The sequence below is a fragment of the Ptychodera flava genome, chromosome 10 (assembly GCF_041260155.1).
Source record: "Ptychodera flava strain L36383 chromosome 10, AS_Pfla_20210202, whole genome shotgun sequence".
Taxonomy (NCBI): domain Eukaryota; kingdom Metazoa; phylum Hemichordata; class Enteropneusta; family Ptychoderidae; genus Ptychodera; species Ptychodera flava.
This window is the reverse complement of record NC_091937.1, coordinates 7,877,491-7,891,449: the sequence shown is the minus strand read 5'-3', so window position 1 is coordinate 7,891,449 and position 13,959 is coordinate 7,877,491. Positions and strand designations below refer to the sequence as shown.

Here is a 13,959-nt window from a genome sequence, read left to right as displayed (position 1 = left end):
AACAGTGGTGAAAACTTTAAAGCAATGAGAAAAACATTTACATGTATAAAACCTTACCAATGACCATAAAGTAGCAAATTGTTACCGAACTTAAAAATATTTTACAAATTTTTGGGAATATTTAAAGAATATAAATAAACTACAACAACAAACTTTGTTGTACTGAAAACAACTTTACAAATTTTCTTCTAATATTCCCAAAAATAAACCTACATGCAACTGTGCTTCACAAAAATATCAAAAATAAACCTTTGTCTATTTTAAAACTTCGATTAACAATTTTCTATTAATGTTTTATAAAGCAGCAAATTTCATGGAATTTACTGTGTCGTTTCTTTGTGATAATGGGTGATTATGGCTTTGCTGTAATTATGATAAATGTGGAGTAGGGAAGTAGAGACCAAGGCCATCACTGATTCACGCAGGCTGTATCACACCACTGCTTCGCCTTATCATCAGCTATGATGTCACACACTAATGGTAGCCAATCTGCACCTGCTCCCTACCCTTGCTCATTATCGCTATCAAATCTACTTGCGTCATCTCCTCTGAGTCATCACCAACTCACACACCCATACTGCCAACATCACAGTACAGCTATTCTAGCTCTTACCAGGCTCAAGTTTACATCATCAAACTCCAACCCACCCTCCATTATATACAAAAATGTCACTACTGGGTAGCAGCTAACAAATAAAGGAAATGTTATTTATTTCTTATATTTGGATGACTATAAACCTCAATAAAGTTTCGATGTGGTAATTGTCATGGGCCTGAAGTGAGTACCGTAGTACCACATTGTCCAATGTGGTATTGGATCCAGGATCCCATACCACATGCCAAGCCTACAACGACACCTCAACGCCCCTACTGTGTCAGTACGTGCATATTGGTAGCACGTTGCCCTCCTTTGGGGTCATTCAAATCTTGGCCTGACAGGAAAGGTAGTTGCGATGCAGGGATATACCATTGCCCCTGGATATTGATCAATAGGTTAAAACCACAATTCGAAATGACCACGGTACAAACAAACCCATGTGCGCAAACACGCATAGAAATACTTGTATTTCTGTATGCGCTTGTACACGTGTTTGTTTGTGCTGCAATCAGGTGATCTTTCGGGCATACTGAGTTAGTAGAACACTTCGCGTCTTTTTTATTCCAGAGTACAACCATCCTTTGTGTCTGTGTTTTTAATATGCATTAAATTTCAGCTAACAACTGAAATGCATTCATCTTTGTCTTATGACCCACACGTGATCACACTATACCCAAAGTAACATATAGTTCAAGCAGTCTGAATGAAGGAATACATAAAAACTTACATTCTTTATTAATATCTTATTTTAAATAGACATATGTACAGGAAAATTGAGTCAGGTTTTTCACAAATAAACACAACTTTTACACAAGGTTGAGGAAATCTGAAAGACTCCCTCTCTGATAGTGTCAGAAACATCAGACATTAAGTTTGATTGATAATGATATTGCTTAATTTTACAATCCCCTGCCTCATTTGCATATTTTGGTGAACTATATTACTAAAAAAGTAAACTACTAAATATATTGTTTCAACAATAGAATAAAATAAAATAAACTAAATATATTGCTTCAACAATAAAATAAAATAAATATATTCTCAAGTTTTTGCAGTTGACAGTGATACAGACTCAGCAAAATGGTTTTTTGAAACTATTGTTGACTCTGAGTACATGTAGATGTTTGAAATTTAAAGTAGCACTTCAATCGTCAGAAAATTCAGTAATACTGACACATGTATTTACCAATTAAAGACGGACATCCCATAAACATGATATCATATTTGATAGATATAGCAAAACACATACATTACTGACTACAGAGGACAATGACAAAATTTAATGCATTATAGAATTATCTTATCAAGTGTAATCTTATCATACAGGTGCTGTAAAGACGTCAGCAAATATGGAAAGGAACAGCTGTGACTAAGTCATTGATCATCAAGCAATGCAAAGTGAATAAGCGGAATGAAGGAGAGATCACAACTTGGTTTTTTTCATGACAGCATGACAATGTTCAAAAGCATCATGGGGTACATTTTACCACTATCAGAACACTGATCACACACAGATTCCTCCCAGAGTGCTTATTGACAACTACATGTAACTTGCATGACATCAAATCTGGATCCAACAAAAACAATGTTCTATGTAATACCGGTATTCTACATATAATGGAATTTAAATACCAGTATTATCATTAATCCTTCACCAACTTGGTGTATGAGAGCAAAAAACATACACTTTCACACAAAAAAGCCTGCTTAACTCCTCACTCTGTACACTTAGAAAGCTATGAGTTTCATTAATTATCTGAAGGAGTTGTTTTTTCAATTAACAGAAGTGATTTCCTTTTCAACAGTACTGATTCTCTTTCAATGTTCATATACCTCGCATCTTGCATTGCGTAAATGAAAGAGTTCAAGGGTATCAGGAAATTTCCTTCCGCGCTTGTCTTCTTTTAACCTGAGCATCAACAAGTGGCAGTGTCAAGGCAAGGAGAGCAGACATGGAGAATAATACAGAAGACAGCCAAAATGCCCCGATGTAATTTCCAGATGTGTCACGCATCCAACCTGGAAAAAGAATTTGATATAGAATGTATCAAATGCATTGTTCGTGAATGTATATATATAACGGTGTTCCATGCTGTTTATGGACATGAACAGAGAAATGATACTGTTGCAGAACATCACAACATATCAAAGATGGCACCAACATGAAATAATTAAAGTCAAGCTCTTATGCTGCACCAGATTTTTTCTTTCAGAATATATGTGTATGTGTGTATTCTGTTGACGATGGTCTGAACAGTGCATTCTCCCAAAGCAATCTATTGAGATCAGATTAATTACCTCAAGATACAAATGAGCCATTCAACCCTTATATTATATATATATATATATATTTATATGATATACATATATATATATATATATATATATATATATATATATATATATATATATATATATATATATGTATATATGAGATGAAACATTAATTACATGAGAAATTTTACTCATCTGCCATCCAGTAACAGGTTTCCGTAACAACAGGAATGAATTTGTTCCATGTTTTCACTTGCAGACATAGAAGAAAATCTCTGTTGTGCAAGCATTGACAGAAACTGCCATACCATAAACATAATTTATTTTATCACTATCAGTCTAATACATGCAAAGTTCTATTAGAATTCAAGCAAGTATCAAACTGTCTAACAAAAGGCTATGTCAAGGACCCATTTTTCATGAAACAAAATGCAAACTCGCCGCTCTATTTCATCAGTCAGTCATAAACCAACTGACGAGTATAGTGACCTTTGCTGACAATATAGAACAAATCTGTAGCGGGTATGTAAACTGGTTTACCCTTGTAAAAATAGTTGTTATCCCACTCTACTTCAATAGCTACTTTAAGCTGTTTCTAAGAATTGCAGGATAAGTCTACATGCCTGATGAAAAGTAACTATCAAGCCACATTAGTGTAATTTACAAAGCAAAAATCTCAATGAAGTTTATGTACAGTATGTCTGTCTCACTGATAACGCCTTCAAGATATGCTTTGTTGATCAAATGGAATCTTTCTGTAACTTCTTTTAATAGCGTTGATCGCGAATTCGGATTGTTACTAAATATAGCTGCACGCGCGCGGACTTTCGGACAAACATGCTGAAATTCGGACAAATTTTGTTGTTGCATGCGCGGCTGCTGTTGCAGCTTGTAGTCTCAGTCATCAATTCATACGAATAAGTGTGATGCTAAATATCCATTCTAACACTCGCAGGTTTTATTTTCGTCGTTTATACGGAAAATGCGGAGAAATGTTTACTTATGCATATTAATGAGATAGAACAGTGCGTCATTTGCGATCAGCGCTATTTATTGCATCCTAAATTTTCTGTATGGAAAAAATTATGGTGAGAACGTACATGGTTTCAATTATGACAGATTGGTCTGATTGTGCAGAAAAGCATTTCTGGTTGATGACATAGAACAAGAGTAATGCAAAGTTTGCATCGGTCCTGTTCAACATCATATTGGCAAATTCAGGCTAGTTGTTGTCATGCCTACATACACACATCCACTTTTGCCTGTATTAGCTACACACCTGATAAGGGAGCGACAACCAGTCCCATGATTCCGTGTGTCTGTAGAATCATTGCCGTGCCATTTCCCAGCTGTTCAGAGCCGTGGAAGAATGCCATAATGATTGGTATGTGAATAATGTAGCCACCTACGCACGCACCAAATAGTATCATTGTCACCAGCTGAGCTGAAAATAAAGACGGGAGGTTGGAAAAACAAGGATGATAATATAAGAATGTGGTTAACTTTGACACTTATCACACCAACCATCAACATTTACAGAGTTTAGGGATATCTAGGTTATCCTGACTTTGTATCTTCTTGAAAAAAAAGATCTGAAAAACTTGTAATTTCATCACTTGTGGTGTAAAAATCTGGCATACCGGTAGTTCTAGAAACTACCTACAAATCCCTGTCATGTGTATGATAGCAGATAAGCTTCTCATGACTTTTTTTTAAATTTGTGCAACATGTTGAAACACAATTAATGAAAAGCTGCTTTTTGAATATATATAGAATGAGGGGGTTTCCTTGTCATCTTTGGTGAGAAATATTGCTTTGAAAAAAACTGTGTTGGCAACATGCAGCTCCATCTTAAACTACATAATGACATATTTTGATAAAGATATATATTACAAGATGCATCATACAGTATGATAATGTGTAATGTCACAGGCTAATTTTGTGAAGCTCTCGCAGTTGCAATGATACACATTTTCTTTGTGTGAAAACGTGTCAACAATACATTTTATAAATAAAAATAATATATGGTGTTGCAGAATTACACTAGCCATTATTCATGACAATCACTGACAGTAAGTTGTTGGACTTGGAAAACAATTTTTCATACCTGCATAGCTTGTTGTGTAAATGCTAATAGCAACCGAAACACCACACGTTGCCATGGCAAAGCTGTACAGCACATATGGCTTCACTTTTGGAGAGTGTCCAACACTACCAAACACAGGTCTTCCAACTAACTGGGCCAATCCCATCGCAGATACTATGAAGGAACTGGGTGTGTCTGCTATACCAAGTTCACGTGCTCGTTTCACCTGGAAAATATTGAATTTGTAAAGTCTAATATAAGTTTTCCATGGTACAAATAAAAAACACAAATCTTCTGATAGGGACTTGAATGGTTTTTCCTTTGGGGTTTCTAACTGTAAGTACAATACATCATGTACTCTCTCCAATGTATATATGGATTGCAAGTGAGTTCTGCAGAATTTTGTCTGTGTCAACTTATCCTGACTCATGCCATACTGGTAGTTTGTTACTTCTCTTTCTAAATTCTAGGTGGGGAATAGGTCCTTTTTCCTATTACCTAGCTAAATGATTGGGTAACTGCAGAGGACTTTATAAACAGTTTCAGATGAAAATGTAATAAAAGTTTCAGGTGAAACATTATCAATAGAAAATAATCAAAATACCCATAGGTTCTTTGACTGTGGAGGCATGACATCAGTAAGACAGGGAAAACCAGATGGATATGTGTTGCATTCTCTAAAACTTTCCCTCAACAAGTTACTGTTATGTATTCCATAGTTATGATTGTCAGTTATATCATTCACATGGAACAAATGTGCACAGAAAATGTTCAAAATCATTCAGAAAGGATCAAAGGCTTCTCCTTAAATTTTGTCTTTAAAATACTACAGTCAATGTACCTAACACTGTACTAAGAAAACTGAATATTTTTCTCTGCCAGTTCAGCAGACAAGTAAGTGTCACGATATGCCATGCTAACTAAATATTTCAGCAGCACTCCTGAAGGATACTGGGTCACATCCATTTATTAATAATCAATGCTTGTCTGATGATGCCTTTCATCAGGGTCTCTTGTGCTTTCATGATGATTAAATAAAAAATTCTCAATATGACAGCTCCTAAGATAATGTTAAATCATCATAAAGCTTATCATGGACCCACTACTCTTCAGTCTGGCCAATATTTTTTTCGTTCCAAGATCGGTAAAAGATCACACTTACGATATGAACAAGCACTATTATCGTTCCTGCACTTTGTCCCAGACCAATGGCAACTTGTATGAGAAAGACTGGATTCTGAATGAGTTGTTGTCCACAAAGTCGCATAAAAAACGATGAGAGAGAGTTTTGTTCATTATGGATCATTGCATCATCAGACTGCTTCCTGCTTTCTTTATGGTGTATCACTTCCACCTCTTCCAGGGACGCTTTTTCCTCAGCAGATTTGCTAATACTTTCATCATTATGACTGTTCATTGCACATTTTTCCACTTTATTTTCATTGAGTTCCACCTCTTCATAAGGGTGTTGGCTGTCTTTTGCGACCGTCTGCATACTTCCTATAGGTCTGAGGAGAGCACCTGCAGCGCATACATGTGCCGCTATTCCTGACACGAAGATCAACATTCCCCTCCATCCATAGTGATCTACAAGCATTTGACATAGGAGTGACATCACAAACTGCCCAGCACCTGTTCCTGCCATGGCCAATCCAAGGGCAATGGACAATTTCTTCTTGAAATAATTACCCACAATATCAACACTGGTGATGTATACAATACCACCTCCACAGCCTGAAATTCAAAATTTACAATTGTGAGTATGCCTGCATGCATTGGCGTATACATGTACATGTACATTTGCCTGTCTGCATGTTGTGTTTTTATGCCACACATCTTCCATTAGGCCAAACAAAAATTTTTGCTTGAACGAGGATGTCTTTTATTTTTTTTCCTTTTATGATACATTTTACTGGAAATGTTGTGGCCAGTGTTTGACCACCCTGAACCCCTGAAAAATGCATATTTAAAATAAAAATATTTTGGAAAAAAAAAATTCCTGCCAACCTGCCTACCTCATTTTTGAAAACCATGTTATCGGAACAGCAGACTGTTTATCCATGCATTACCATTTTTACTGGACATATCTGAATAGCAAGATATATTGGTGGATGAATCGTGTCAATATCAAATTTGGACCAAGTGTTGCGGACAATTTTTGAAATAAACTTACCGACCAAGAGTCCATAGGTGAAGTAAAGCTGGTATAAGTTTGTGACAAAGGCACTTGATAGAAAACCAATGACTGCAACCAATCCACTTGTCATGACAATCTTTCTGTGTCCGAAGCGACCAGCCAACGCCACCCCAAAAGGCATTGAAAGTGTAAAGCAAAACAGACTTATAGAACCGATCCAAGCTGGGAAGAAATCAAATACATGTGCATCATGACAATGAACTTTTCATAACAAAACATACAATTTCAGCACTGGCAGACAAATTTTGAATCAATCAGCTATAACAAGCACTCAAAATGCTACCGTCAAAGTTACAGTTGCATGTAGCAGGTCTTCAAGTATACTTAATGTAAACTAAACCACTTGCATTCAGGAAACTCAACATGTGCCATTCGAGGACAATCTGAGTGACATCTTAATTATACTTGTTCTACATTTACAATAATAGCTATTCAGCCATGTTGTCTAGTTATGAGCTCAGCCAATGGACGCATCAGCGATCTTGGCAAGTTGGGAGGTCATGGTATCATTCAGAGAACAGCGCTCAGCGGTCCATCCTGAACACGAATAGGTCAGTCATTCTCATTGAGTGGTTCGGATTAATTGTCACAAACGTTAACTTCAAAGAAGGTGGCAAACATACCGGTATACCAATGCACCACATCGAGATCAGTTTCACATGATAACTTTGGTGGGAACTAAAAAATGTCACCACAAAAGGCATTGAAAAATGCACACAATTAAACAGTATGCATGTATTCTGATTGGATGGATACTCTTACTGGCAAAGCCCATAACTGGCCGACCACTCCGACACTGTGTGCCCATATCTGGCCATCTTCTCTCGCATTCCAGTAATAGCATATAACTCACACTGACTTTGGAAGTTAAATTTTAACGTTATATTTTTTAACAATTGAAAGCAAAGTTGCCAAATATATTTCTGTACAGTCTTTTTTTGTCCTTTTTGCCACATACACATTTCTGTGTATACAGTCTTACCAGTTGTAGCTTTTGATTTGCCGAAGGCTTCTAACAGTGCGACATAGATTATGCTGAATGAGTAGGCTGTACCAGCAATCACAAATGTACACAAGAAGGTTGCTATGACAATGCACCATCCCCATCCTCCATCAGTCGTCATGTTGCTGTTGTTAGCAAGTTGGCTAGATTTTGCCTGTCAAAAAAGGATATACATTTTGTTTGTAATTCATCATGGCGGATTTTATCATGCGTACTATATGTACATTGAATTGAAATGCAGAAATAACTGCAGTGAGATCCAACATTCAGTTACCTCTTTCGACGTGGAAGGCTCTCTGCTGTCCAAAAAACCATACTCATGTCAAAATAAAATGAAAACTTTTGAAGAAATCTGCCGTGCGTGTTTTGACAAAATCAGCGAGTGTACTCTGGCAGAAGTCCTGATATTTTGTGAATGGCCTTAGGTTGGGTTAAAAAAAATGGTGAGGAGGCTGGAGGAATTCAGGGGAGGATTCAAAAATTCTGGGGGTAGTCGAGGGGGGACTTGAAAGTTTTGCTCTGCTTATAGGGGGACCTGAAAATATTTTGGTTCCGAACATTTGAATGTCGTCCAATGGTTCTTATATAGTAATATTTACACAAAATCTAGAAGCATTTTGTTGCATTTTGTGAAAATATATGAATGCCATTAAATTTTCGTACAAACAACAAGTTGGCCTTGTAACGGAGCAGGAGCTGCAACTGTTAATAATTTTTTCAATATTTATCAAATGTATCAAATACAGTTTCTTCGTGTCTGTCTCTCTACAGCATGCTAATAAACACAATATTCAATTTGTCAACAAAGCTCGTTTGTTTAAATATTGGTGATAATTGAAGTAGAGTTCAGACTGAAAGTTATTTGTTAATGATACAAATGCACGGTACACATAGGCTGTGTTGGCAAGCTGAATACTGAACAGCTCAACATGTTGTAGGGAGTAGAACAAGAATACAAAGTTAATACAGCTACTGCCCTGCTACTGCCTAGGGGCAGTGTCACTGTCACTGAACACGGCAGTGACAGTGATAGCTCTGACACTGATGTAGTTTAATTAAAGGGACATTATTTGTATCTTTTGACTTTTTTTTTCATTTTTTCGATGACTGAAATCCCTGGTCAAATCAATAGGAGACCTAAATTGTGACTATGGACGGCTTCAAGGATATGTAAAACCACCTTCTTGCTGTTTACGGCAAGGTTCAATGTTGGTAAGGGCGTCCGCGCGATTTGAACCAACCGCCATTATTGAACCCAAGCACATGACCAATATTACTACGCATACGTCAACCATCAAAGTACAGCTGGAACGTGAACGGCCTGTGACCTACACACCAACTTCAGCACAATGGATATCGAGAAGCACACGCGCATAAACAAATGCACGTTCTAAGAATTTACTGTCAAATAGTGAAACTAAGCAGCGCATTTGCTTGTAAGTTTGATTTTAGTATCGATGACACGGACTGTGAAACAAATAAAACCATAGACGCAATATTGGGTCAATGGTAAAACTAAAACAATGTCAGATTGCTGTGATGATAGTGAAACAGGTACAGAGTAATGCATTGTCTGTGCATTTGATCGTTGGCAAATCTTCGTCAACTTTCAAGATTTTTAGGGTATTTTTTTGCAATTACGTTGGTTCGTTTTACAAACATGACATGATCACTTGTTGAACTTGGAAACATCGCACTCGGACTGAACAGTGCACGGTGTAGCATTGGTGACATCGTGACGCCGCGCCGGGCGAGTGCTGTCATTGATGTACTGCTCGCGAGTGGAGTCACCTCTCGACCCGGCCTCTCGACACACAAGATCTGTTTGAATGTTGTTATTCTCTGTGCATTGTGTAATTATTTGTATCAGTTGAATCGCATTTCGAACCAAAAGTGAGTACATCGCAATGACAGTTGCCAGACCCTATACGGTCTCTTACGGCCTCCGTGTTTCCGACCCACTCCCAAAAGTGGGCTTTGCGTAAGTATTGAAGCGCAGCTGAGCACATCGTGTACCTAAGCCCTGCGTACAGGTCTGCGTGCTCCCGGCGTTATATGGCGTGGAGGCCGTATAACGCCGGGAGCACACAGACCTGTACGCAGGGCTAATCGTGTACCCAGGCGGGGTGGTGTGCTCAAAAACGAAACTCAATGCCAGCTTGGGAATAAAAATGGGTTGTTTTTGGTGGAGAAACTGCACGCCGCAAACGAGGTGCTGCCAGCGATTTTGCACAGCCCTGCCACACAGACGGTGACATGATGTACGTGTCAGTCGCCAAAGTACATTGCTTCAATTTTGCGATCACCTCGACAATAACGTGACTGTCTACTGAAGTTTATCCCTTCATTTTACACTGTTTTCACATTTCTATGCCCACAGGCTTGGGGCAAGTCGTCATATGCATATGGAGGAACAAACGAAACGAAAAAATCCGCCACTATAGGCCTTGTCGTTGACTTCTTGCAGCTTGTAGGCATTTGAAATGCCCATTATAAAATGTGCTCTCTAGCAGCAAAGAATAGTGTATCTAGGCCTAAGAGCAGGATTGGCCGTCAAGATCTCCATGAAAAACTGACCGTCACAATGTAACTGAGCAAACGGCATCGGTAATAGGGAATCCCGAAACTGCAATACTGCGCTTTCGACTTTCACTTCGCGTGGTTTATTTTTTTTTACACGCGGATGCTTACAGCGGCCCAGATAGCAGTTAGCAGTGTGGTCTGATCGCAGGTACTAGGTCACCTTGCCAACTCTGAGGTTAAAAGTAGCCCACCATTAACCCCTGACCCAAGGTTTTTTTATACAGTGTACGCAAACGGGATGGAAGTTGTCTATGGTCGACCGTTTTTTAGACATCTTTCAGTAAGTCGAACAACATTATCAACTGCTCGTTTGCAACAATATGAGGTCAAAAGATACAAATAATGTCCCTTTAAGAAGAGTTTGGGTCATATGACACTCAATTGACAGTGAAACATATATGTACTTGTACACAAGATCAGATCAGAGAGCAACACATAGAAGACTAGAAGACTAACAGCTACCATGGATTTTTGAATTCTGGCATATGAGAAATAGAGGATGATCAAATATTACAGAAAAAAATGGGGTCACCATGCTTTATTTTATACAAATGTACGACGAAAAGTCAGTTTTTCTAAAATCACTTAAATCAATATATAAAACCATTCATTTCAAATTCATGCAGTGAATGAAATGTTCTCATCTAATCGCACAATAACACAAAAGTAAAATTTTGAACAGTAAAGACTCCAATTTATAAGAAAAAGTGTGTGACAAAATGGAATCATTTAGTTTTTACCAAATTTGCCATCATAACACCCAAAATTTCTGAGATTAAAACATTTATTTGATGGAATACCGGTATTTTAACCTTCCAGTATTGTCAATTTGCTAAAACATAAGTAGCATATCTTATACTTTTGAGAAAAAAAATTTTATCATTAGGTCACTGTTCTCACTTTTTCACACTTTGGTAAAATGTAGTCAGGAATTCACAATTTGCATACTCTTTCATGATTGTCATTTTGTGTACATTCCAGCTGGTGCCACTGACCTTGCCAGAGTTGGATAAACTCAAGTTGGTTTAGACTGATAAATCCATAAAGTCTACGGATGCATTTTAAAAATGAATGAATTTGCGAACTTGCCCTAGGTACGGTATATGGCTCTACAACAGTGCCGATAAGAGGTAGTGTTAACATCTGCATGCAGAAGTACACAATATATGTTTACTTTTACTCTTACCGTTCTTTGATAAATATGCGGCTACATAATAATTTAAACAGGACTTCCCCTCTAAAACCCGGATTATCGTAAATCCATGTAAATGTAAAAAAGCCACGCTACTGATCGGACGTGCCGTCCTTAACTTCATGACAGCTTTTTCCATACAAATTTCTGCGAGAGCTTTTGCCAGCTTAATGAGTTGGTGGGTGTGTGTGTCAATATGTACTGACTGATAACAATGAATTTTAAATTTGACGCCTAAACCAAGCATGGCCAGTGATAGGACAGAAACGCCGTTCGACTTATCACGAACACCCCCCAACAAGTGTAACATTTTGTTTATCGGGTCCTAAACGCTATTTTAGTGCAACTTCAGACGTGAGCTGAGCAAAATCACCTAAGTTTTCCAGACAAAGTATAAAGAAAATTTTCACTGGCGCTTGTCGCATGACTATGCTTTCTCAAAGAAGCAGGTCTTTAGTCAAGATTTCAAAACTTCAGTACTTGATGCTGACCGAATATGACTAGAAAGTCTATTCATCTGTGCAGTCGTAGCTCTCGTTTTCCCGGACGAATATGGATTGCAACGGGAAAACCCCAAGTCATGCAACGGAAAAAGAGTTTTTCCGTCGCAACGTACGAGAGCTATGGCTGCTGCTACAGCGACATACAAGAAAGAACGATCATCATAATTTGAGTCTTGTTGGTTGAGTTTTAAGAGAAACTTCGTCTCTTGAACGGAGAGATCTGAATTCTGGTTTATGAAATCGAAAACGTTAGTGTATACACAGTCCATCATAACAGACTGGTTTGTAACAGTGTAATACTGTCAGTAAAATTGTCTCGGGTTTATTGGAAGAGAATGGAGAAAATTGAGACATGATTCTTGAAGTTGACCGGCAATGTTAGTAGTGAGTTGAGTTTTCTGTTTGTCTGTGATTTGATATAGTGAATAAGTCAGCATATCAAAATTAGACTACAATATATCGAAATTGGACCATATATATATCTCACATGGCTACACTAGGCTTACATTAGATAAAAGATAAAAACAGTTAACCGCCGGCTATAAAGTACAAAGCTGGGATCAAGGTACGGGTCCGGGTGAACGAATCCTTGTCCCGGGAACGCTAGCGCTACAAAAGGCGAAGTTGTTAGGTTTTGTTTTAGTGTTATGTCCCTTGGCCGAAATGTTCTGCACCTGTGAATGCCGGACCCTTGTCCATAACAGAGCAGAAAACATCAAAACAGTTTTGTATATAGTCATTCAAGTCACTTGAACTGGACCATGATTCATGTCACTACCGTCGTACCGATCGACACGATCGCAAGCGTAGCACTCGTCGCTGACGTGTATGCATACCATTCAATGTCAGCTTAGCTAGAGCGTACGGACATACGCGAGCGCGTTCATGTATGGCCGTGGTTTGAGGGACTGTGGGGCTTAAATACTCGAAATTATTGTGTGTCGCAACGCATTTCTTTTCATTTTCGACCAAAAATGGTGACTTTGGTATTTTATAACATAACATTCACTTTTAATAGTTTGCTAGTATCCGTTTCAACTCAATGGACAATGGACACATCGTTTGGTGTAGACGCGACGGATCTTCAGTCTACGTTTGGTGTCGCCGTTCTCAACTATCGAAAATCCAATCTTGTGGACTGACCAGGTGGGAGTGCAGAGAAATACTTAGAAGAGCCATTTGTAGAATTTGGGACTCAGAGGAGATAATGTGTTTGCGTTCCTGCCAGTCTTATCGGAAGCTTTCTTTGTAGTTTTATCGCCCTCGTTCACGCTGAATATTCATAGACGTGGGCACTATCCGGTTCTCGGAGCCTGAACTGGATAGTGCCCACGTCAAAATTTGTATGGCCAAAAGCTGGAATGTTAGTCCCAGAATCCCATAATTTTGCCATGTTTTAGGCATTCATGTCATCAAATCTTGCATATGATGTCTGTGAATACATAGCAACTACACTTGAGTAAAAAATAAACTGAAAAAATGTTCCGTTTTTTGTGGTAGAACGCATATGTTCCAAAATGTGT

At 38.1% G+C, this 13,959-nt stretch overlaps 1 protein-coding gene across 1 annotated transcript in view; it reads right to left on the bottom strand.

Moving 5' to 3' along the window:
• Positions 1-1,310: 1,310 nt before the first annotated feature.
• The window catches only part of LOC139141897 (monocarboxylate transporter 13-like), a 13,890-nt gene continuing 1,241 nt past the window's right edge, over positions 1,311-13,959 (bottom strand). Inside the window, exons 2-7 of the mRNA XM_070711655.1 lie at positions 8,138-8,312; positions 7,132-7,317; positions 6,121-6,692; positions 4,980-5,184; positions 4,152-4,316; positions 1,311-2,617 (exon numbers count right to left, since the gene is read on the bottom strand). Of these exons, the coding sequence (XP_070567756.1) occupies positions 2,472-2,617; positions 4,152-4,316; positions 4,980-5,184; positions 6,121-6,692; positions 7,132-7,317; positions 8,138-8,279 (1,416 nt within the window). The 5' untranslated portion in view covers positions 8,280-8,312 and the 3' untranslated portion in view covers positions 1,311-2,471. The remainder of the gene's footprint in view (positions 2,618-4,151; positions 4,317-4,979; positions 5,185-6,120; positions 6,693-7,131; positions 7,318-8,137; positions 8,313-13,959) is intronic.